This window comes from Hydra viridissima, unplaced genomic scaffold, assembly GCF_058129835.1.
Source record: "Hydra viridissima isolate aposymbiotic clone 2 unplaced genomic scaffold, HvirCarnegie_v1 scaffold_3, whole genome shotgun sequence".
Classification (NCBI taxonomy): Eukaryota; Metazoa; Cnidaria; class Hydrozoa; order Anthoathecata; family Hydridae; genus Hydra; species Hydra viridissima.
This window is the reverse complement of record NW_028324302.1, coordinates 14,169,904-14,195,885: the sequence shown is the minus strand read 5'-3', so window position 1 is coordinate 14,195,885 and position 25,982 is coordinate 14,169,904. Positions and strand designations below refer to the sequence as shown.

Here is a 25,982-nt window from a genome sequence, read left to right as displayed (position 1 = left end):
CTACAGACTATTTATTCCAGCATATTTAAAGATCCTTTTTTCCTTAAGCGGTTGAAGGATTTTTAATTGATCACTTGGACTTGGCAAGATGCGTTTGTAATGATTGGCAAGAGTTTAATCGGTCTATTTTTAGTTTTTCCGAGACATCAGTTTAATCAAATTTTAATTAAAATATCCTTGATTAATATGAGATTTATTAGAAGTCCTATATTATGTATCAATTAATTCAATCCATGCCAATTGCATCCGGTACTGAGAAAATGCTTTGTTTAATTTGCAGAATACTCTTAAATATCTGAGATTCTATTTATGTGCTGTTTATTTAGAGAGCAGTATTGTTAAAAATGATAAGAATAAATACTCATCATTTTCAAGTTTACATTTTACACCACGTAAAACTTAAGTATAAAAGTTAACAAACAAAATAACATGAAATGCTTATTACAAACCTTTTTTTTTTTTCTTTTTTTTTTTTTAAGTATGATATAAACTTTTTCCTAATGCTAACTTGTCTGAAAACTTGTTAAGCCAACAAATATTTTTTTCGTATACATATTTTTCCGGAAAAATACTGTGCACAAAATTATTTGTTTCCGCTTTTTTTGAAAGATTTTATTAAGTGGAAAATACCGATAAGTAAAAAACTTTCAAAAAATAAACATGATTGATTACAAAATAGTTAATATTGTAATAGTTAGTAAATACAAAATAGTTTCTATTTTGTCCCCTTTCCTTTAACTGTAATTTTTTCTGCAAGCGCTCATAAAATGCATAGAATTCTATAAAATTTCGAATGGGGACGTTATCTTACTTAAAAATAATAAAAGAATTCTAAGCTTTTCGATCTAATATAAACAGAAAATTGTAAAACACGATGCAATCTTTATACTAACCGACCGTGTAAACGGTCGATTAACTCTTTCAACTAGAGGCCAGTTTAAACTAGTTGTGTAAACGAGAAGCTGTGTATTAATTGAACTTGAAGAGTTGAAATGATACAAATTCATAGATGCAAGGCGATCCTTATGCTAACTAAATCTTTATACTCTATATTAAGTAAGTATAAGATTGACTTTAATGGATGTCATTTTAAAAATGTAAAAATTCTTAAGAAGTTGTGCATATAGTACATAAGTATTGAAGAGTTAAAATGATAAAAACTTATCGCTTATTCTGATAGCATTCTTTATATTTATAGGTAATATAAAACATGAGAAATGCCAAAGAAATATTTTATGACAAGACGTAATGACAACTACAACGTTAATGCTATAGTTAAGCGGACTAAAATATTTTAAATATTTCGTTTTAAAAATACGTTAGAGAGAATTTAAATGCATTTAAATAGAATGATAGGATGCATGCGTTAATTATTTTAAAAATAAGTTAAAACTTGAAAGCTAATAGCTGAATAAAAATAGTGCTATGCGCTTGATTTTAAACTGTTATATATTTGTTATTATGTTATTATTTATTGTAATATTGTATTACATCTTTAGAATTATATATTCATTATAAATATAATCATTACATTTCTATATAATATTATTTGGAAAATACTTGTTTTAATCTTACTAATTTAATTATTTGTTGCAATAAATTTTTCATCATTTCAATTTATTAAAATTACCTATTAATAAAAAATTACTAAATAATAAGAAAAAAACTACTTTTAAATTTATCTACTTTGCTTTTAGTAAATATTGTTTCTTTTGATACTTTTAAAGTCTCATCGAGCGAGAGAGCAAATTGCGAAAAAATAAAATTATTTCAGCTCGCTTAAATGAAACTTTACCACTAAAATATTGAAAAAACAATATTTATGTATTTGACTGTTGTTATGTTATCTAACGGTGTTAAAGGATGGTAAAAAGAGACCCTCATGATCCACCTTTTCAGTAGTTTTCAGCAGAGTTGATAAACGGCGAAAGTCTTCTCGCCTCCACGTTTTTTTCGCAGCTAACGGGGGCCGCCTCTCAAAAATGCTGTCCTTTTAAAACTAAATTCAACTATTAATATCAAATAATGTCAATCATGCATGAATTCAGAGTTCGAAACGATTTAAAACAATATCAAACCTTATTTTCTTCGTGAAACAAATAAATATTTATACGGGTAATGAAGAGTTAAGTTTTCAAAGGTTTCATCCTTAGTTTCATAAAGAAAAAGATTCTTTAAAAAGTTAATCCTAGCTAAATCATTAAGAAGAAAATTTTTCATTTGTTTAAAAGGTTTGTGGAAACATTTAACTCAAATATTTTCAACCAAATATTTTAAGCATCAAATAAGTTATTTTTCGAAAATTTTTTTAATGTTTTATTAGAATTGAAAATGGTCTTATTAAACTCAGATAAATATTTTCAATTGTATTTTTTTCTTAGTGGTGTGAATGCAAGGTAGACGCGAAGTTTGTTCATTTGCAAAAAAAAAAAAAAGGAAACTAATATTAAAACATGCCGTTCATCGTCTCTTTGCTAACTGGCGTGATGTCCTGATATAAAATCAATATTTGTTTTTGTTTATGTTTTTAGGGGGAGGGAAACGTTCAAAATTCAAAATAGTTGGACAATAGAATATTAGTCTAAGGTTTTTTAAATTAAAAATCGTCCGAACTTTTAAGCTTTTAATGTAGGTTATAATTGTAAATATAAAAACAGCGATTGAAAGAATATAATATAATATAATATAGTATAATATAATATAATATAATATAATATAATATAATATAATATAATATAATATAATATAATATAATATAATATAATATAATATAATATAATATAATATATATATATATATATATATATATATATATATATATATATATATATATATATATATATATATATATATATATATATAATTCATTTTGTATAACTGAATCTAATTCATATTGTATTGTTTATGTTGTTTGCATTTTTTGTTTCTTTTACAAAAGAATTGAAGTTGAAAAATATATTTTTTGCGTAACTAAATAGGAAGAAGAGAGCTTTGGTAAAGAAGTGAGTATACTTTTTTAATTCGTGAATGAATAAGTATTTTATAAACTATTTATTTTTAATTTTTAGAAATATTTGAGTTCTGGTATTTTTTTACACATAAAATGTTTTGTGCCTTTTAAGAGAGTGAATGTGTAAGTGTAAACCCGAACTAAAACCAAATATGGGCAATGCACGTGATTCTTTTTATGACGCATATCGTAAACAAGACACGTTTTTAGATCCGAATTGAATGGTGTTGTTAAAGTGCTTGGTTTCACGTTGCAACTACAAAAGCTCAAATACATGAATATTTTTTTGGAGGGATTTTATTTAGAAGTAACAAAAACTTTATTTGCATGGTGATAAAAATTGTGTTATCTCATGAAAATTCAGATTTCTAGAAATTGATTTAAATGTGATTCGTGGAAACTTGTACTTTGCTGAAAATTTAGATAGCAAAAACTAGAACGTATTCTAAGTTTCTAAAAAGCAATATATAATACATTACTATAGGCCACAAAATTCAATTTTCGAAACAGTGTTTTTCTTGAAAAATGGATATTGAGGAAACAGAATCAAGGCTAGTTCCTACTGCTTCTGGTAATATGCTTCAACCAACCTCCATATCAGAACGAAATATGCTAACAAACGGAGCTCTGCTTAAAAAGATACACAAAAGTACTCGAGTAAGAAGCAAAAGTGAGAGTAATAATTTTTCAGCATTAGAAAAATCAAATGGTGCTGCTGGAAATGTAGTTAAGTCTGCTGCTGGAAATGTAGTTAAGTCTGTTAAGGATAAAGCACATGATCGAAAACCAAAGAATATAAAAGGTCAAGGAAAACCAAAGAAATGTATGTATTTTTTATGTTTTGCAAGAAATACATGATCTTAAAATTTAAAAAAAAACTATTTGAATGCTGAGAATTATTTCAATATTTATTGTCTATACCATTTATTTATTAATTTGTGTTATTATCATAAAAAATGTTTTTTTTATTCTGAAAATTTAATGATGATTGGGGTTATATAGCTTTTTGGCTGAGAGCTGCTAGCAATGCAATTTTTAGATAAAATTGATTTACTTTAGCCTTACTGATATTTGTGTTACTAGATTATAGAATTGGTATTTTCAATTATGGATTATGCAACTCATTGTGAATGTTATATGCAGTAGTAAATGTTTTTAGTATAAGCTTTTTAAAGTGATTTGCTTAAAAAAATACTGCTTTACATATGAACTTTTAAAACTTAAACTTTTATCTCTAACAAATCAATTTAAGTTTGTCAAGTTTGTCTGAATATCTTTTCAATTATTTAAAGCAGAAGTAAATAAATAGTTAATATGTTTTTTAAAGTTATTATGTCAAATGTATAATAACTTTTTTTTTCTTGGTTTAAGATATTTTACTTTTATGCATCTACTATTTAATAACCTCTGATTAGTTAGTTTTTTTTAAAAAATATTATGTTAAATGTTTGTCGTGTAGATTTGAATTTGAGTGTGCTGTTTTTTTTTTGCTTTTTTTAGCAGGTGCTGGGGGAAAAGGAACATGGGGCAAAAATGGTGAAGTTTATGAGGAAGAAGAAACTAATCCAGATGATCCAAACTATGATTCTGAAGAAGTTGAAGTAAATAAAAGTTATTAATTATTAAAATTTTTTTTTTTAATAAATTATTTCTATAAGTTTATAAATTTGTTTAACTTATTGTTTTATTTAGTTCTTCAAAATTCATTTGAGAGATATTTAGCTTTGTTCAGCTTATAGGAAAAGGGTAGCAGAAAGTATTTGATGTGAGTTTTAAATTTTTTGTTATAGAATGAGGACATTGTTCTTTATGAAGTAACTCCAGATTTGACATCTGCAGAGTTTGATAAGATTGTTACTCCCATTATACTGGTTTGTTTATTAATTAGCATTAACTTACCACTAATTTTCTACCTGTTAATACAATATTGGTTTTTAAACTTGATATGCTATAAATTGACCACCTATTTTTAACTGAAAAGAGTAGTTTAATATTTTATAACCAATGTATAAATTGTGGTTTTTCCAAAAATGCTTATTTTTTCTTCTTGCATCCTTAAGAAGTATTTTTAAAATGAAAACTATAATTTTCTTAAACTTGATAATAAAAGATTAAAAAACATTTGTTTTAACAGCTTTTCACCAATTGGTTTGCTATGAAAGGCATTGAAATAATTCTTTGTGCTCTTTTAGCACCAAAAAGGTCTAACATTTATTTACATGCTATTTGATCACTTTAAGTTAACAAAGAGCCTAGAAATAGAAGTATTTTTTAGAAATGATTTTAGTATATTTTCTTCTGATATATCAACCAACTCTTCTTTTATCCAATAAGAAATTGTTGATAATGACAGATACTTTCATGACATTACCGGCTGCAAAAGATTTTTCTACTAACATAACCCAGTGTCGATTTTTGCATTAACTTGTCCTTGAAATACTTAAGCAAATATCAAGTGGTTAAACAATAATGGTAAGATCCTTTGTGTTACAGCAGTATCTATGTTGGAATAATTTTTTAATATTGAATTTACTGGTTCAATCAAATGAGCTTTAAAAGAATTCCATTTTAGCAGACTTTTTCTCCAGATATCAGGATATCCAAAGCTTTTGCAACAATCAGCTTAAATCAATTTCTAAATTAGTCAATATAACAGGTATGTAAGTACATATAGTCCACTCACAAATTAACCCCTCTAATGCACATAGTAATGTTGGTATCAACTGAGAAACATTTTGTCTTAAAGTACAGTCAAAAATCTATATCATTCTGCATTTGTTTTGAGCTGTAAGTCTAAACAACATTTTTTTGCTTGTTGAAAATTTCATGTTTTGTACCAGAAAAATGTGACTTGTGGAGAGGTTTGTTGTTACTGTTTAATTTAAAAACTGCTATTGAAAGTCATCAAAATCTTGTTGAAACTAATGGTGAACATACTTTATCTGAAAAAAAAAAAAAGTGTAGAGCGTAGTTTCTACAATTCAATAGTCATGATTTTAATTTGAATTATAAAGACCATGGTAAATCACCAAAATAATTTGAAGACACAAAATTACAAGCATAATTGGATGAAGGTGATTTGCAAACTTAACAACAACTGTCAGATTCATTAAATGTAAGTCAATGTAGGATTTCTTATCAATTACACTCAATGTGAAAGGTGCAAAAGAAAAGAAAATTGCTTTCATATAAATAAATTTAAAGAAGCAAAGAAAAGCAAAAAACCATGTGTGAAATTTTGATTGAAAAGCAGCAAAGGAAGTAAGTAAAAATGAATTCATTTTGATAATTTTCAAACACTAATTGATTGAGTTGTGCACTGAAAGTAAAGTGACCATAATGGGCTAACAGACATGGAAAAGTGATTGCTTTTCATGTCAAATGCTCATTGTTATGAGGCAAAACCAGTTAAAGAACTCTTGAAAGCACTTCGATGGAATATGTTACCCTAGCCACCAAATTTGGCTGATGTTGCTCTGTCAGATTTGTACTTATTAATAGCTCATAGACTGCACTTCCACAATTATGAAGACATGGAAAATTTGTGTCAATTCTTGGATCACAACAAAACATGAGAAAATTTATTTTAATTTTTTAGTTATTTCCGGCATTTCCAAAGTAAACATGATTTTATTTGTAAAAGAAAAAAAAAAATTTATTTACTTGTATCCCTGTTATCATTAAATTACTTAAGTTATATAAGAAATTTAATCTTTTTTTTTTTAACCAACCTTATGTTTTATATTTTCGGTTTAAAAAAGTAAGATTTTAAATTATAAATTTTTACTCCTGAAGTTGAGTGAACTTTTAAGTGTTGATGCAGGGTTGGTATTAAAAAATTCACCAAAAAGTTTTTTAAAGGTTTTTTTTTTTTTTTTAATTACTAAAAATCAAACTTTCCTTACCCTCTAACATAAAGTCTTTTTGCAGGTTTAAACCAATAATATTATAAAAACAAGGATTCTTTAAAATTTAATCAAGTCTGCAACTTTTAAATAGATTCATTTTTATATAGCAAATACATCTTTGCCTTACTCTGTATTTATTTCTATGATTCTTTAAGGATAATGAAGCAGTAATCTGCAGTTTTTTTCTCTACTCCAGAATCAACATGTTGTACAAAAACTATTTTACCAATCATGAGAGTGAGAGCTGATCAGAATATTATAAACTCTTAACCACCCATCTTGGCAGATAATCTGTATGATTTTTTTCTCATGTTCCTTCCAAATCTCAATAGAGAAATCATTGTACACATCATCAGCATCTCTTCTCATTTCTTGTGATTTGGGGGATCATATGTAGGCTGCAGAAGTGAGCAAAGTTTTGTCCCTCAACTGAGTTGAACAATAGGTTTGAGCTAAAGAAAAACTGTGCAACCTTACCTAAAGAATCTTTCTGATAGATAGGTGTTCTGACAGCAAAATTGTTCATTAGAAGGTTTCAGTTTACTTGAGTTGGGGAAGAAACTTTCAGAAACCAATCGATTCTTCAGATCTGAAGCATTAGAAGCAACACTAATATTGGTTGTTGAGCTTCAAAGTATATATTCTGGTTCATAATTGTTGCTTTTCCTTGTCTTACATTTCTCTTGATGTGCATCAATACACTCTACTTTTTTACTGATTTGCAGTTTATAATGATCACTCTTAATTATTTTCTTACTAGGCTATCTCCCTATCACTTAAACCCTCTTTTTCTCCAACTTCAAAATGGAATTCATTTAATTATGCTTAAAGTTTTGTAGGCTTTTAGTTGCTGAAAAGGAGCAGTCTTTTTCCAAAGGTTCAATTTATTTCTACAACTAAACTCTAAAAAAAAAAAACCTAAAGTTATCTTTTTTTAAGTTCAAAAACCACAAAAAAACCACTGGGTTGGGCTTTTTCCAAACCTGGCTTAGTGTATAATTAAAGTTTTTTTACCTTTTCTTAGTGGCTTAAAGTCTTGCTTTATACATACGTATGTGTTGTCTATTTTATATGTTATACTGTTATTAATTTGCTTCAAGTATGCTAAAAGTATTCTTTCTTTTAAGATTTTTTTTAAAATTTATATAAGCTAAGCAAGTTGTATGTATATAAAAATGTAAAGGGTGTAACACATAGCACATATTTATTTGTTTAAAAATATGAATTTACAAATTAACTTGATTTGTTTAGATAAAACAAAGAAACTTTGTTTTTTTAGACAAATTTGTATTGATTCTTTTTAGGAATATTTTAATCATGGTATTACAGGAGAGGTTGCTGTAAGTTGGGAATATTTTTGAATTCTGATTTATACAAAATAGCTCAAAGGTTTCTAAATTTCTTTCATGAATTGCTTAAAAACTTTCTTTTTTGTTTTTTGTTTTTGAATTAAGTTAAAGCTTTTGTTGTTTTAGTTTCTCAAATAATAATTTAAATGTATTTTAATTATTTTTATTACCTTAATACTTTAACTTTATACCTAATGTTTTTGTTTAGACATCTTTGGAGGAATTGAATATTATACATTTAAAGCACAGGGTATTTCAAAATTTTTGCAAAATTAATGCCATTAATTTAAATCAAGTGCCATTAATTTAAATCAAATTAAACAAATTTACTTAAATACATAGAAAAACAAATAAAATGAATTGAATAACAAACCTTAAGAGATGTTTTTTTTAACAGATTGTGCATCTAGCAGTTACTTTGGCACTTGAGAAAAAAGTAAGGTTTAGATATTAGATAACAATTGAAAAAATTATTGAAAATTGAATTATGGGAATGTTGTTGGATTGTGTTTTATTGTTGAATATTGTTTTGAATGTTGTTTCTAAATTTTCGTTGTCTTTTTTTTAGGGTGCACAAAGGGAGCTGACATCAGTACTTATATCTGATTTGTTTGGGCTACATATTCTTAGTGAACCAGATATTGAGCTGGGTAGGTTTTAATATTCATTTAGTAACAAATGAAAAAGTCAATGCTTTATTTAATGTCATTTAAATTAATTAAAAAGAATGCACATACTTAATTTTATGTGCAGTTTTTTTTTTTTCCATCTTTGTAGTTTATTTTAGGATTTCAGGCTCTTATGAATTCATTAGAAGATCTTCAGCTAGATACTCCTGATGCTCCCCATGTAAGTATAAAGTAGTTACTCAAAGTCAAACACTGCTGGTTTTTTAAAAGACATAAGAGTTTATAAATATATATGTATCAGTATTAAATCATGTCTTTCTAGGTATTAGGTCGGTTTATGGCAAGATGTGTAGCTGACGATTGTTTAAACCCACGATACATAGAACAACATTTGGAGCATCCTGACAAACTTTCTAAGTATGACATTTCATACTTTTTGTTAGTTTTTTAGTATTTTTGTTTTTTTTGTTTTGCTAATTTTATTTTATTGTTTCTTTTAGAATTTCTTTAGACATTGCAAGCAGCTACCTTCAAATGAAGCATGGTTTGGTAAGATTAGATACTGTATGGGGATTAGGTGGTGGCACAAGACCAGTTAAAACACTTGTGAAAGAGGTGAGCATATATTTTCAACCAAAAACCTGTTTTTTTTTGTTGTTTTTTTTTGTTGTTGTTTTTTTTTGACTAATTTTACAGCAGAAATAAATGTTGTATATACACATGTTCATGAGTTATAACATGAGTTTAAAAAGTAGAAAAATTTGTAACATGTATAAAAACATTACTGAAAAAGATAATAGAATTAAGTCTTTCTTATTTAGCCTGAAACAACTATTCATGCTAAATAGGCTCAGTTATGTTATAGATTGATTTGATGATAAAAGAGTATTTATTGTCAAATGATTTGAGAGAAATTGAGCGGTGTATTGTGGATCTTGATGTGCCACATTTTCATCACGAAATTGTATACGAGGCTGTTATCAAAGCTTTGGAATGTGGTTCTGATTACACTATTAAAGCTATTGTGAATCTACTTCATCATTTGTCTGACGCAACAATGATAACTGAAGATCAAATGATTTCAGTAAGGAAATTTAAAATCTCAAAAATTTATATATATTTGAAAATATATAATTATGTTTATATATTGTTAAAATTTATACATTTATTGATATATTTTTTCATGAGTATATATATTGATTTTTTTTACTTTATATTTCAAAACAGGGTTTTCAGCGTATATTTGATATTATCAGTGATTTGGTGCTTGACATTCCACGCGCGTACAAATACTTGGATAGTTTACTGGAAATGTGTTGCCGTGTACACATCATTCCTTTATCTCTGAGACAAAAAGCACCTTCAAGGTAAGTTTATAATAAAAGTGTTTTCTATGTTTTTCAATTTTAGAGTTTAATTTGATGAAGTGTCTATTGTTATTATAGGGGTCGCAAACGCTTCGTCAGCGAAGGTGACTTTGGCATGTCGACAAAACCCTTGTAGTATGAGAATGACTGAATTTTAATCGCATTTGTTAAAAATGGCAAGCAGCAGTCTTATATTTTGTTTTCCCATAATTGGTATATTGTTTCGTGATGTAAAAGAAGAAAACAAAAACAAAAAAAAACAAAAAAAAAGCTTATGTAGTTATAGTTTTATTTGAAAATAGAAAATGTACTTAAGTCCTCCAGATGTAATGTCTTTTGTGTTACGAATTTCATAGGATAATGTTTTTATACTGTGAAAAATACACAAAATCTATCCCAACATTTTCTTGTGGAATGATCATCATGAAAATAAAAAATTATTGCATGAATTTTCTGTACGCTCTTTCGTGTTTATAACTGCCTCCATTTCAACGCGTTCAGAAGTTTGATCTTTTTTGTTATTTTTTGGGTGAATGCAAACCTTCTAGTGTACTTACAGTCGTGGCCGTCGAGAGGGGGGGGGGGTTGACGGGGAAGGTTCCCGGGGCCCCATGTGTGTACAAATAATGTTTTAAAATAATTTTTAAAAGATTTAAATAGTTTTAACTTTAAAAGATTTAATTTAAATAGTTATATAATTTTATAATTATATAATAAAATTAACTTTCGTTTTTAATTTTCAATGACCAGAGCACGCTTCTATTTGTCCTGGGTATATAATTGATCATAATGAGGGCACCTTAAGAAAACCTCCCCAGGGGCCGAAATTTCTCTCAATGGCTATGCTTACAATATCGAAGTCCATTTAAATGAGTGCTGTTAATTTGAATATCACACACTTTAGCCTTTCCAGTGAGCCAATCCAGCAATTTTTATGCATGAAAATGGGATTACCCCACACACTGACTCTAGCGGGACTGTTTAAATCGCTGTGGTTGCTCTATTTTATATATCTGGGAAGCTACTAGAAACCTCCAGCTGAAGGAACTGTCAATTAATAATATAAAAATTAAAGTATTTGGGGTGTCAAACACCTCAAGGTACATACGCAGGTTTAAGTAGAATCCATATTTCTCCATCGTACCGCTTGTTGCTTCCTTTATACCAGCAGCATTCAATGATTAAAAATGGAAATTGGGGATTCAGTTTAAAGACACGTATTTTCCGAATCTCATCAGTTTTAGAGATAAATTACAGAATCTCAATCCAACTACTCAACATGGTCGATTTTTAGGTTAGGGTCTTTGATGAGCCCCGCAAACGTTTATTGGAATAAAAAACGGCGAAAAGCGATTGATCGGTTTTTTTTATTTACGTTATGCGACGCTCTAAAATCTAAAGTCGAATTTAATTGGCTGTTCATGTTTTGGTTTAAATTTTGGCTCCATTTTCATTTCATAGTATTTATATGGATATTTTAAAGTTAAGATCTCTGTATATGTAGATCTATTAACCAAAATTGTTGAAACTACCCTTTTTTTTTTTTAGCTAAGATATATAAAAAAAAATTATGGGCAAGTCTATTATAAAAACAGATAAAAATCAAAACATTCAAGTTGCTGTTCGATGTCGGTAAGAACATTGATTATTATGTATTTAACATTCTGATAAGAATGTACTTAACTTTAAGCTTTTTAAACTTATATTACTCTTGCTACTGTAAATTATTGTATTAGTTCATGAAGTTCTAAATGTTTGGTTAATATTCATCAATCTAAGTGCCTTAATACCAAATAAGTTATTGCCCGATATAAATAAGATTTGAAGTTTTAAATAAAATTTGCAACAAGATATGGAATTACATATACAGTTATTACATTACTAGTATATTGTTATAAGTTATTACATTAATAGTGAACTATTTATCTGTATTTTTACATAAATTGATTATTATCAATTTTAGTTGTTTGTAGTTTTCAAAGTTACAAACTATACATATATATATATATATATATATATATATATATATATATATATATATATATATATATATATATATATATATATATATATATATATATATATATATATATATATACCCACACACACCTATTTATTTTATTCCTAGGCCAAGGAACAGCCATGAAATAAAGTCTGGTTCTGCAGATGTGGTTGATATCAATAATCAAACTAAAGAGATAACTGTACGTCAGGATATGAATTACATGGACAAAGGCAACAATAGAACTTTTTCATTTGATAAAGTATTTGGGCCAAAGTCTAAACAAATAGATATATACCAGTCTATGGTTTGTCCTGTTATTGATGAAGTACTTCAAGGATACAATTGCACAATATTTGCGTATGGCTTAATAATTTTGCAATTTTCAGTATTAATTACAGGTTTACAAAAGGTTATGTTAAGTTTGTCCTAATTGGAAATTAAAAAAAAAAGTGATCGTTATACTCTTGCAACAAGCTTCTTAAACAATTTTCATAATTTAAAAAATTTTTAAATTGTTAGGTTAGAAATATTTTATACTTGTATGTATGTATGTATGTAATGTAATGTAATGTAATGTAATATATATGTATTCACATTACATATACATAGATATGGACAAACTGGAACAGGAAAAACTTTTACAATGGAAGGTGATAGATTAGATTCAGAGGAATTTTCATGGCAAGATGATCCATTAGCTGGAATTATTCCTCGTGCAATGCATCAACTATTTGAACTGCTTAACACTATGGAGGAGTGTGCAGAATTTTCTGTGCGTGTATCATTCCTAGAAATTTATAATGAGGAACTATTTGATTTGCTAGGCACATCTCTTGACTCTCAAAAATTGAGGTTGTTTGAAGATACCACAAAAAAGGTGTGTTTTTTTGGGCAAGATAAGTTACAATAACTAATGAGTTTACAATTTTAAAATTCAGAAAATTTATTTTATAGTAAGCTTAGTGTTCAAAATAATATACCCTAATTTTTTCATGCTAATGATCAGTTAAACTAATTGTTGTAGCAATCTATATGAAGGTTAATGATAGATTTTGAAAATAAATCATGAACCCAAAACACAAATGCCAGTTAGAATGTCTCTTGTCTAACATACAATTAGAGACTTTCTTTCTATTAAACAACATTTTGCAAAGTATACAGTTTATCGTTTCTTTTGTAGATCTCCTGGTCTCTTCTCTTTAATAAATTGTTTTATTAAGTCTTACCTAATATCTATATTACAAAAAAGTACTATAAGTTACTTTAATCATGAAAATAATTTATTATTTTATTTTGTTCTAAGGGATCAGTAGTAATTCAAGGTTTAGAGGAAGTAATAGTTCATAGTCGAAATGAAGTTTATCATATTTTGGAACGAGGAGCAGCCAGACGTCAGACAGCTGCAACTTTGTTAAATGCTCAATCAAGGTAACAAATGTTTAAAAATATTTGTGTATAATTTTGACCATGTAAAAATCCTTAGGTAGAAATCTTTAATTTATTATTATAAATTTGATATTTTTTGTTAACATTTTGTTTAATTCAGTTAAAAAACTTTTACAATTTTAAACTATATTAAATTATTTGGTTTGTGTTTGTAAAATGGTTTCAGAATGCTTTTGAATCAGTTAGATACATTTAGAAGCTGATAACATAAAAAATTTCATAGATTAAAAAATGAAAGTATTCAGTCAGTATTTTTTGCCACTTTATTATGCCACAATAGTTTTTAACTTAATATGTGCTTTAAAAAACACTTTATTTGATTGCTAAAACAGTAGTTTTAAAAAATGAACAGGTTAGGCTAATGTTTATTTATTAAAATTACAGAAAACAATGTATGTGATGCTCTCACTAACAGTCTTTAGTTAATGGAAGCCATGCAAGAGTTTAAACTTTGTAAGAATCTTTGTAACTACCATAAAGCTTTTTTTTTTTAGTCGTTCACATTCTCTGTTTATGGTGACAATACATATGAAAGAAAATAATATTAATGGTGAAGAGTTTTTAAAGACTGGAAAACTAAATTTAGTAAATAACTTTTGTATTGCAGTTTTTACTATAATTTATTATTTTTGCATGCACACAATGAAAGACAAAAGTCCCCCTACATAAACCAGTCATGTGAATTTCTAATGGGTTATTGTAGTTCATATGACTTATGTGTACCATTTAGATGGGAAAAAAAAAGTCTTATTATTTAAAGATGACCTATACCCATCAATTTCAATTCAGTATGACAAGTTAATGATAGAAACTAAGAGAATATGAAGAAATTTTTTTTTAAAAGCAACCTTTTCAATGAGCTTTCTATTAAAAATAAAAAACATGGTTATGCTTTAACAAGCATAAGGATGTTTTTTGTATTCACTCTTATCTTGCATCTCAAAACACCATGATTTTCTAAGTGACAAAAATAAGACATAAAAAAAAAAGGTTTAGCTAAAGGCTTTGTTTTTCTTTATAGTTCTTGATAGTTGATTTTAACAGTTCTTTCTATATAGTTATATTTTCTTTATAGTTTATAGTTTTTGTAAATTTTTCATTAATATATTGAAAAAGGTTAATAAAAAAGTAATAGTTTTTTGGGATTTTTTTTAAAGATCCTGGATTTGTTCATTACTTTTTTTATTTTGTAGGTTGACTTAGCTGGTAGTGAGAATATTGGAAGGTCAGGTGCAGTTGAAAAAAGAGCAAGAGAAGCAGGTTCATCTTTTTTTTCTACTGCAGTCAATCTAGACTTTCAATATAAATTTGAAAATGCAATCAAATAAAAATACAAATAAAATATTTGAAAAGTAGGAATAAAATTTAATTTCTTGTTTACTTTAACTTTGCATGCTGAACATTTCCATTTGATAATGAATGTCTTGTTTTAGGAACAATAAATCAAAGTTTACTAACTCTTGGTCGTGTCATAACAGCTCTAGTAGAAAACGCTCCTCATGTCCCTTATAGAGAAAGTAAGTTGACACGCTTACTTAAAGATTCCTTGGGAGGAAGAACTAAAACGTCAATTATTGCTACAATATCACCTGCTGCATGTAACTTAGAGGTGAATCTCTTATCATTCTAGCTAAGAAGTTTATCTTTCTGAAACAAAAAATGGTGTTTGTTTAATTTTTATTTACTCTTTTTGCTATTCTATGATAATTTGTTATAAAAAAGTAGTGACATTTTATTTTGCAATTAACTAACCATTTTTCTCAAAATTTTCATTAAAAGCACCTACAACTGCCACTGCAAAAAGTATAATTAAGTTAAACTAAGATTTTCTTGAAAGTTCAATTTGTTTTTGTAATTTAATCATTAACAGTGTTAATAGTGTTATTTAGTCATTAACAATGTCTATAATAATACATAAAAGCAACTTGACATAAGTACCAAGATGGAAAGTGTGTTACAGGTTTTTTTCTTATTAGTTTCTAGATTTTGTTTTAAAGTAAATAACAGAAAACCTTATTTGTTTTTCTACTTTACTTTCAAGGAAACATTGAGCACACTTGACTATGCTCAAAGAGCAAAGAATATTACAAATAAACCAGAAATAAATCAAAAACTAACAAAGAAAGCTCTCATCAAGGTAGAAAAATTGTTTCTTCATGAGTATTAAGTGCAAAATACATTTCTTCAATAAGAATAAAATTCTGGATTGTAAGTGATGTTGTTTTTTTTTAAGTTGGTATAAAATGATACCTTGAACTGCATTTCTCTATATTTAGGAGTACACTGAGGAAATTGAGAAGCTGAAAAAAGATTTGGTTGCTGCTCGTGAAAAAAATGGAATTTTTATTGCTGAAGAAAATTATATGTAAAAAGCTTGTTTAAATTTTAGTTTTAAAAATTTTAGTATGAATGTTCATTTATTACAGCGCCATTAAAAAAAAAAAATTATTGAAAATCATTGATTCAGTTTTCTCAGTAATACAAAATTTATTTTATATTAAGTTTCAAGTATGGTTTTGTTTTGTTTAGAATCATGCAAAATCAGCTTTCATCTCAGAAATCAAGTTTGCGTGAATATATTGAAAAGATACAATTTATGGAGGAGGAAATGAAAAAAACAGAACAGCTTTTTGCAACAACACAACAAAAACTAGAAAAAACTACACAGCATTTAAAGTGGGTGAAACAGGAGCGAGATGAGACAAAAGTGCTGGTATCAAAGCATGTGGAAACAGAACAGCAGCTTTATTCTCAAGCCACTGAATTACTTGGTACAGTGGAAGAGACAATAACTCAAAAAAACATCTTACATTCTTCATTGGATCGTAACAAGAATTTGCAAGCTGTGAATCTGCAAAGCAGTCAGAAATTTAAAGAAGATGCGCACCAAAAACTGGCCAATTTAAATGAAGGCATTGTAAATAGAAGAGATGCAAGTCATGTTTTTCACAAAAATATTGTCTCAGAACTTAGTAAGTTTTTTGGTCATTATTTACAGGATATTTAAAAGGTATAAATTTTTTTGACGATTAATTTGTTTTTTCTTATAGCTAACTTTAAAACAGAGAGAACTTCATCTTACAATCATTTGATTGGTATGATAAATTTCTCCATTGACAATAATTCTAAGCTCCTTGAAATCTTACAAAGACATCAGAATGAGTTTAAATCTGAGTGTTCTGAAAAAAGTGTTTCGTTTTCTCAGAAGGTTGAACAATGCAAAGTAAGTTTTTTCATCAGGCTCATGCTGTTATATTCTTTAATTTTATATCTAATATACAGTACCACTGATTATGAATCCTCAATGAAAAATTGAATTTTCTCAAGAAGATAATGTATTTATCTATGAAACAAAAAATATACCCATATTATAAATTGTAACATTTTAAACAAGTCTTTTCAATTAAAAGTATGATGTCATTTTATATACAGTAATTAATACAATTTGATTTAAATGCTCTTTTCTTCAAAACGCCTTTGATGAATGTTATAAATGCCATTATATAAATCTCTCCGTCAATACCTGAAAGATGCTGATTTCACACAAGCAATTTTAATCTACATGTTCCATAATAAATAGATGGGATTTAAATCTGAAAATTCCATTCCATATTTAACTGATAAATCCATTCCATAATTAACTGTTTTTTTTGTTGTTTTTTTTAATTTTGTGGTTTTATAACGTCTTCAGTGCTTTTTCTGTATTTGTAGCTATTAGTTTTTTTCATTATTTTCACAACACTTTGCACAGTTCCCTAAAAGGTTTTCAATTTCTATGCAATATTTCTTCTTAGTTTGTACAAAAAAGGACAATAACACTGCATTCTGCATTTATAATCATAACAAAACAATTTAAATTCAAATAAAATGAAGGTTGGTTCTTTTTTTAGAATCAAACATTGGAAATTATCAACAACTATCACACAGAAGTTTTTGCAAACTCTTTAAAACAATTTCATGAATGTATTGAACAAATGAAAGAGCATGATGATAGGCTCATGAAATCTGTTAATGAAATGGTATTTATTTTTCTTCTTTAATATAATAGTTGTGATATAAGTCAAAATGGTCCTTTTGTTTTACTAGCAATTGAACTAATATTATCATCAGGTATTGCTCTAATATTAGGCTGAACATTTTTGTGAATCAACAAATAGCATTTTTGAAAAACAATCTTTTGAGTTTCGAGATCTTGGTCAAACCTTAGATGAGCATATATGCTGTCAGGTATGACATAATTGTTTTATTTTTAAATTATTTTTTTCTATTCATATTATTTAAGTTTATGTCCTCATTTTAAAATCTGGAAAGTAATCTTTTGTTAAAATTTACTCTTCTTACCTTCTAATTATTTGTTTTACACGAAAAAAGCAATAAAATATAGACTTTTAATGGTGATTAGCATCATTTTTACTTTTGGTATATTGGCCATTGGAAAAAAAAAGTGTTGAAATGTGTTTAAATATTTTAATGAATTATGATCATGGTTGAAGTTGTAGGTATCAAAGAACAAAAGTGAGATGTGTTTTAGGGAAAACTCTGAAGATTTTTAGCATTCTTTTGATGAAAGTAAATATCTGAAAATGATAAAATAAAAATATGACAATACCATTATGTAATAAATTTATTCTACTTTATTAAGAATGTAACATAAGGAAAATAAACACAAACATGTTAGTTAACAGAAATGCTTAAAATACTACTAAAGTAAATTTTAAAGCAAAGCAAAATATTTCAGAAAAATGGGGCTAAAAATGTTTTAGTAATCAAAATTGGCTAACAACTGTTTCCATTTCTTATTCCACTACTTATGCTTACCATTATCTCTTTAAGTTCATACTTGTAGAGATGATGGTAAGAAAAAGTAGGAAGCCAATGTTAACCACTCGCATGCAAAATAATTATTTAAGTATTTTTTATAATTTTTTAGAATTTTGCAATTGTTTTGGTACTCACAATTTGAAATGTTTTGTTTTGTTTTTTTTTTTGTTTGTTTTGTCTTTGTTTTTTTTTAGATATGCTTTTCTATTTCTATTCTTTCTTTTTTTCTTTTTTTTTTTTTTTGTTGATAGAAAGAAGCAATTGAAAAGGTTACTTCTCATGTAGAAAAAACAGTGCAAAATCATGACAAAATGCAAAAGGTATATATCTATACCAGACAATCAAATTGAAATGTTGCTTATGTTTTTTCAAATAAGATGAATAGTTATTTCTTTTTTCCTCTTTAAGCAACTTAAAGATGGTTTTATTGAAAGTCTGCAAGCAAGTATACTAAATGTGGTGGAAGAAAATTTCTCCAAATTGTTCAAAATGCAGCAAACTCAGCTTCAAGAAGATACACAAATGGTAAACTTATTTGTTAAACACTTAATTTAAACAAGGCTTACTTTTTAATTTACACATGATTTTTGTAATTTAAACAGTAAATTGTGTCCACTCATATAGGTTCTTAAAATAATTTCCCTTCTATAATTAGTATCATTTTTTGTTTAAAAAAAACAACTGTATTCCATGCTGCTAAGTTGAATAAATGATATTTTCATGATGAATCTATATAGTCCAAACAATAACAGTAATAAATAGATAGTATTTGAAATGCTCCCACATATCAAGGTATCTATTTGGATCCATTTTACTAGATTGTTGTAGAACCGTTTTTCATATGCTCTCAGTTCTTGTTTCAGGTTGAAGTTACCCTGAGCTTGACTAATTCTTTATTCATCTTCTACTTAAAAAAAATGCATGATTGAGAGTTTTGGGCAGGAGATAAAATTTTGGAGCTGTTACCTTTCATTTAAATCAATCAGCATGTCTACTGATGGAATCATATTGTTCACTAGTGTCTCTATGTAAGAGTGTTGGTTGATTCAACCTCTATTTCATTAAAATTTAAGCATCCCTCATTATGAATGCTATCACTTTTACCTTGCAACCTTTATACAGCAAAAAAAAATTTTATATAATTCAATTAAAATTTTTTTAGAAGAACCTTTTTTCTCCAAGTTGTATCCTTTACTAAATTTTACTAGCCTCCTCTTTTCCTTAATTATTTTACACTTTTGGTTAAAAGTAAAGATATACTTGAGTTGATGCAGTTTTTTTAGTCCTTTTGTGCCTATAATGATACTGAATACCACCTGTTTTGTTATAATTCTTTTTAGAGTATTTTTTATGCAAATTTATGAAACTGATAATCTTCTTGTTAATTCCCTAATTTTATATAAGCACTTCTCAAAACTGAAATTATAAAAATATTAGTGAACTTTAGTCATATAAATAGGAGAGGATCAATATTAAAAACATAAACATCCTAAAAAGCCAAATCAACTCAAAACTAAATATGTAATATTTGGTTAATTTTTTATGATACGTTGAAAATAAAGTTAAAAAAAAAGTATTTAAATAAATTGCCTTTTACCTTAATTTAAAACTATTTGTAAACAACTTTTTAACTCTACCTCTTCATGGTTTATTTTTACCCACTTGGTATTAGGATCAAATATTTTTTGTTTATCTTTATTAACTATAGTTTTTTGTTTATCTCTATAAACTATAATTATAATATTGTAACTTATTTTTATTCAGATAAATAATATTTTTAGGTTTTATCAGAGTTATCTTGTCAGACAGAAAATGAAACGACTTTGAAGGATAGTATGTCCAGGTACTGAATTTACAATCTAAGTAGCTTTGCCTCAGTAGCTGATAGGTTTTTGTTTTAAGAGTGTTTTTAAAACAATTTTAATTGCTATTGTTAAATTAGCAAACTAACAGAGATGAATCTCTCAGCCAAATCTCTACTTGAAAATATCACAACATCTACCCGTCATAATCTTCTAGGAGCAACTGAAGACATCAATGCTGTAAGTTTTTTTTTCTCCTTCCTTTATTCAATGGGCAGAACATTTTAAAGTAGTTTCACAAATTGTTGTTTCTAGAATATTGATATATAGATTTTTTCCTTATACCCTAACTCTTAACAACTCTTAACATTTTTTTTTTAAATAAAAAAATCCCTTCCCTAATTACTTTTTTGTTTATATATTTTTTTCTTTCAAGTTAAAATCATGTGCTCATACCTTAAAAACTGAATTAGACAAATTGGAAAGAAATGAGAGTTCATTTGAAAGTGCTTTGTTGGATGTAAGTTGCTTTACTTTGCAGTTGAATTTGCTTATTATTAAGTCAAAATGTAGTTTATTGCTTTTAATTTCCTATTCTTAGAATGATAAGCAGCATAGCGATTTAATTGTAAAAAGCTACAAAGACCTTGTGTTCTTATCTGATAATCTGATATCTGAAAATCACAAGAAGATAGATGTAATTATATACTTTTTATACTTTTGTACTTTCTTTTTTTCATATTTACTTTATAATATAATTTACGTGACAATTTCAATCTTTGTAGTAAATGTCAAAAAAAAATTTTAATGTCAAAGCTTGATAAAAATTATGTTAATCTTAGAGTTTCTAGAGTTAAAAATATTTATGAGTCAACTTTTGATTGAATAATATAGTTAATTTTATATATTGTAAAGCTGCTGAATTCCATGGTTTTGATTTTCAGGAACTTCGATCTTCATACAATTGTTCTGGCAATCAATGCATCTCAAGCATTGAGCAACAAGTGCTTAACACTGATAACACAATAGGTGGACTAATTACAAACGTGGAAAAAAATCAAACCAACTTGCTATCTCACAGTCTATGTCTTGAAAACAGTTTAAATGCTTTGGAGAATGAGATTACTGAATTTGTTGAAGAAGAACTCAAGCAAGACTCTCCAACTGGTAATGTTTTAAATTGTTACTATATATATATATATATATATATATATATATATATATATATATATATATATATATATATATATATATATATATATATATATATATATACAGTAGCATGCAAAAGTTTATAAACAGCTAAATTTAAGTTTTTTTGTCATGACTTTTTGACTTTTCACTGGAAATGAATGAAGTTTTCAACAATTTTTGCTATAATTTAATTCTATAGTATAATTATTCAAAAAAATGATAACTGGAAGGGAGTAATTTCATTGAAAACATAACCATGCCAAATGAATTTTCAAGAGAAAAGAAAATTTTAATAACACTTGCTATTGAGAAGGATTCCTTGTAAGCAGATTTTTGAGCCTTATGATGTGGCTAAATCAACAATTAGCGTACAAGTAAAGAGATATAGAGACCAAAAGACACTTGAAAATAAGCATCGTCCAGATAGGCCAAAGATAATTAGAGAACATCAAGATAGAACTTTGGTTAAAAAATCAAAACAAGATTCCCCCAGAAGTGTTGTCAATTAAATAGCATTTTGACCAATAATTATGGTGTTAAGTGCAGCATAGATACTACAAAACTTTTCTGCATCTGCTTAATTTGTTTGTTACTTGTCCTGCCAAGAAACCATAGGTATTATAAAATGATTGCTCAGTCCAAATGAAATTTGCAAAAGATTGTTTGGATTGGATTTCAAAAGAATGGTCAAAAGTCTTATTCAGTGACAAATCAAAGTTTTGTATGTTTGGAAACAATGTTGTCAATTACATGAGATGTCCGAAAGATGAAAGATTTGCTTCTAAGTATGAAATGCAACAGTTAAGCATGGTGAAGGCAATATAATGATTTGGGGATCTTTCAGTTGTGATTCTATTTGTCCACTTCATCACATTGAAGACATAATGGATCAGAATTTATATTTAGATATAGTCAAGAATGCTATGCTCTATCCATACATACATACATACATACATACATACATACATACATACATACATACATACATACATACATACATACATACATACATACATACATACATACATACATACATACATACATACATACATACATACAAACATACATGGTATGTTCAATTTTCTAATTCTAAAATATCGCTTTCGCTTCATAATTTTATTAAATGTGATTTATTAATTATTTATAAAATATTTAGATTTTTTCTGAAACATAAATCCGGTTCAGCTCTAAATATACAAAACGATGCTTTAATCTCTCATTATAATTTCTTTCTTGCTCTCTCTCTAATTCGGTATGAACCATAAATATTTTTTATATTTCGATATTTATCTTTTCAATTTTGTTCAACTTGATTTTAACCAATAGGTTTGACTCCAAGCCAAAAAGATTACAACTACCCTCGTTCCCTGCAACGTACTTTGGAACACGAACAGATTGTAAACGAATATCGTCGACGCCATGATATTCCTCCTCTACCCTCTTTGTTAGAGTATGAATCAGACGAGGTAACCTAGCGTAATTTTTTTGTTTTGTATTCGCTTAGCAATTTTATCACAAACAATAAAATTTTTTAGTTCTCTCTTCATATCTCCTTAACCAAAAAAAACTAATTTTGCTTTAATTAAAAAATAGAATCACGATGGATCTTTCCTACAAGAAAATGAGGAGGGAAATCAATTATCTACCAGTTCTGAGGAGACCGGAAATGCGGTAAGATGATTTTTTCAAAGATTTATTATTTTATAGATTTGTCTTAGTTTCTCAGAACTTTTCTGAAGACGTATTTAGGGCGATTGCAAACTGTCTGATAACAGATAACTTTTACAAAGTAATACTAATTAATGTTGAAGTTTTTTTTCAATTTATTAAAACCAATATCGTCATAACATTGTATAAAAACCTTAAAACTTGTACCATCAAAATCTTTTTAACGTAATTTGGTTTTCTCAGAAATGTGACATTGTTTATGAAAAGGTACCCAATCCTGTAATCTAGTCCTTGTGTAAATTTTTAGCAACTTTGCGTTGGAGTTATAATTAAAAGTGAATATCAAAAATTAGCAAAAATGTAAACCAGTTGTTCTTGAAGTTGTGACCAGTTTTGCTCATCTTATTTTGAGCAAGATGTTTTTTTGGGTACATAAAAAATAATTTACAGTATTTTGGCTGTTAGTAATCGATATTTTAGTTGTTAAAAATGAGTGTGAGTACACTCCAACACAAATCTCGAGTTTTATGACAAGCCTAAAAAATAGTAACATTGTTGATTTAGGATCTAACCGTTGATACTACTTCAGACAAAGAAAATAGAAATACACTTTCGAATAATTACTCCTCTGCTTCCAAAATCGGCAATAATCGACCTCGAATTCCTTTGCGTTCTTCCAACACGCTGGCTTGATTATTTCATAAATGATAGTAAACTGCAACCAATTGGTACAAATTAATTTTGAAAGTATTTTTTAACTATTTGTGAAATATTTGCTTTGTTCTATATTTTGTTTTTATTTTTGTGCTTTCTTCATTCTTGCGGCTGTAAAGGTGGTTTAAACTTAATGCTGAGAAGTTGCATAATTTGTCGGGTTTACAAATATTAAAATTTGTAAGAGTTAACTCATGCCATCCAATACAAATTACGTGAAACTAGAATGCTTCTTATTTTCAGCGTTTTACCAATGAAGAAGATCAATAATGAAAATAATAGACAAATAATTTACTTTTTTTTATTATTATTATTACATGTCTTTAGACACTCTTCATGCAAATATGTAAATACTTGTGATTTTTTTTTTTTTAAAAAGCTCTCCAGAAATTGTTCCGAAATGTTTGTACCGCAAGAACTTCTTCAAATTTTAACACGATTATTTTAAAAAGTCAGGAAATAGTCTGAATAATCGCTGAACTTTATTTAAAGATATTTGAGCTATGGAGACACTTAAACCACTTTACCAAAACAAGGAGAAAGAAGTACCAGAAAGCTCCAGTCCGGAAATTTTGTGCCGAATGGGAACGAGTAAAGTTGACAAATTACGTAGTTTAAGAAAATAAAACTTATTATTCCAGATTTAGTAAAATATTTTCATCTCCTAGATTAATCGTAAACATAATTAAATTCTAAATACTATTCAAAAACGAACAGTTATCAACGGCGAATTTATAATATTAATTTATTAAAAATTCGCAATTTGCTGTAAAAGCATATATTAGCATTTAGTACAGTATCCTTTTTTATCTATAACGACTGAACAACGGCTCTGCACTGAGTCTATAATTCGGGAACACCTTTCAGATGATTTTGTGTACCGAGAAATTCCACAACCTCCGAAAATTCAGTTGTTGTGGTGGGATTTTTAAATGGATTTTTAAAAGCTACTATTTTAATATCAGTCTATAGCTTTTCTATATCCATACAGGGACAGTCCATAATTTGAATCTTATTTGATTAAAGCCAACTTTTCAAAGTTTTGCTCCCGTACTGGTCAATGTTATTCATAAATACATATTATAAGGGTGAATTTTTAATGAATATCATCGTAGAGGTGTTCATCCATATTACCTATTACTTTTAATCCAAAATGTAAGCCCAACTCTACAGTATGAGAAACAGCCTTAAAAATTGATATTTGGACAAATTGACGAGTATCAGCAGAACCAGAAAGGACAATTTTGCTTCAGACCACAAGATATTGCGCCATATTTTAAAAGGCCTATTGACACGTTCTTTGTCGAATGCCTTATCTTTTTTCAACATGTCACTTTCCTAAGTGTTCAGGCTTGATTGTATCAAACGTTTTACTATTTTCACAGTATTAGCAGTCAAATTTAAATCCTGTTAGATCTTGCTAGAAGTATTGTTTTGATCAAATTTACGTTGCCATTCAAAGTTTGATAGCTTAGCAACAAGGTTAGGTGTAGGTTCGACAATATCTTGAATTTCTTTATAGGTTCTATGTTGTTTACGGAGGTTTCTGGTCAATAAATCGTTTTTTTCTTATTGCAATGCTTTCCATAGCGTATTTTAAATGCAAGTTTAAAATAATCTGAAAGTTTAATTAGAGACTGAAAGTATAAAATGTATCAGTAAAAGCTAAAACAAATTGTTATCATTTTTAACTATCGAAAGCAAATCATGTATTAAGGTTTAATGTCCTCCAGCTAATTGCCTTGCAGACATGTCTACTCCGTCCGGAAGAGACGCTGTGAACGTCGTCACAGAGTTTGCTCCCCCTTCAGAAAGTAGACATAGACCTGATTACCGCTTATGGGTGGGCGAGACCCATGTTGATCAGGTTTACTTCCCCGTCAGGTAAGTTTCCCCGTCAGGAAAGCAAATCATGTGGATATGGTACGACTGTTTTTTTATACACTCAAAAAAAGTGTTCAATTAAAGTTTTCGGTTTTTGGAAGCTTGTGGAATCACTCTTAGAAATAACTTAGTTGTTGCTACAACTAACTGTTCTTCTGTGAATATTTCGCAAGTTTTTTCATAAA

The 25,982-nt window shown here is 27.6% G+C and overlaps 2 protein-coding genes across 4 annotated transcripts; both read left to right on the top strand.

Moving 5' to 3' along the window:
* The first annotated feature begins 2,940 nt into the window (after positions 1-2,940).
* Positions 2,941-10,586, top strand: LOC145202372 (programmed cell death protein 4-like). The gene is made up of 14 exons (XM_090080872.1): positions 2,941-3,002; positions 3,221-3,833; positions 4,511-4,611; positions 4,801-4,881; positions 8,223-8,258; positions 8,476-8,517; positions 8,665-8,703; positions 8,836-8,917; positions 9,055-9,116; positions 9,219-9,313; positions 9,397-9,511; positions 9,762-9,980; positions 10,124-10,263; positions 10,342-10,586. Exons 2-14 carry the CDS (start codon positions 3,536-3,538, stop codon positions 10,397-10,399), a joined length of 1,368 nt encoding a protein of 455 aa, XP_089936998.1. The 5' UTR covers positions 2,941-3,002; positions 3,221-3,535; the 3' UTR covers positions 10,400-10,586.
* Positions 10,587-11,744: 1,158 nt separating this feature from the next.
* On the top strand, positions 11,745-24,553 carry LOC145180506 (kinesin-like protein KIF11). Of its 3 annotated transcripts, none has more exons than XM_090080981.1 (24): positions 11,745-11,895; positions 12,392-12,625; positions 12,878-13,145; positions 13,572-13,696; positions 14,209-14,299; positions 14,908-14,974; positions 15,148-15,323; positions 15,756-15,851; positions 15,991-16,079; positions 16,244-16,686; positions 16,765-16,937; positions 17,605-17,733; positions 17,843-17,941; positions 18,787-18,855; positions 18,944-19,060; positions 20,317-20,378; positions 20,478-20,577; positions 20,774-20,857; positions 20,939-21,034; positions 21,282-21,504; positions 22,858-22,997; positions 23,125-23,202; positions 23,764-23,927; positions 24,293-24,553. In XM_090080981.1, exons 1-23 carry the CDS (start codon positions 11,834-11,836, stop codon positions 23,890-23,892), a joined length of 3,150 nt encoding a protein of 1,049 aa, XP_089937107.1. In that variant the 5' UTR covers positions 11,745-11,833; the 3' UTR covers positions 23,893-23,927; positions 24,293-24,553. The 3 variants fall into 3 exon arrangements, with proteins under 3 accessions (XP_089937107.1, XP_089937106.1, XP_089937105.1); XM_090080980.1 differs by lacking the exon at positions 24,293-24,553 and adding an exon at positions 24,033-24,137; XM_090080979.1 differs by lacking the exon at positions 24,293-24,553 and having other exon boundaries at positions 23,764-23,985.
* The last annotated feature ends 1,429 nt before the right edge of the window (positions 24,554-25,982 follow it).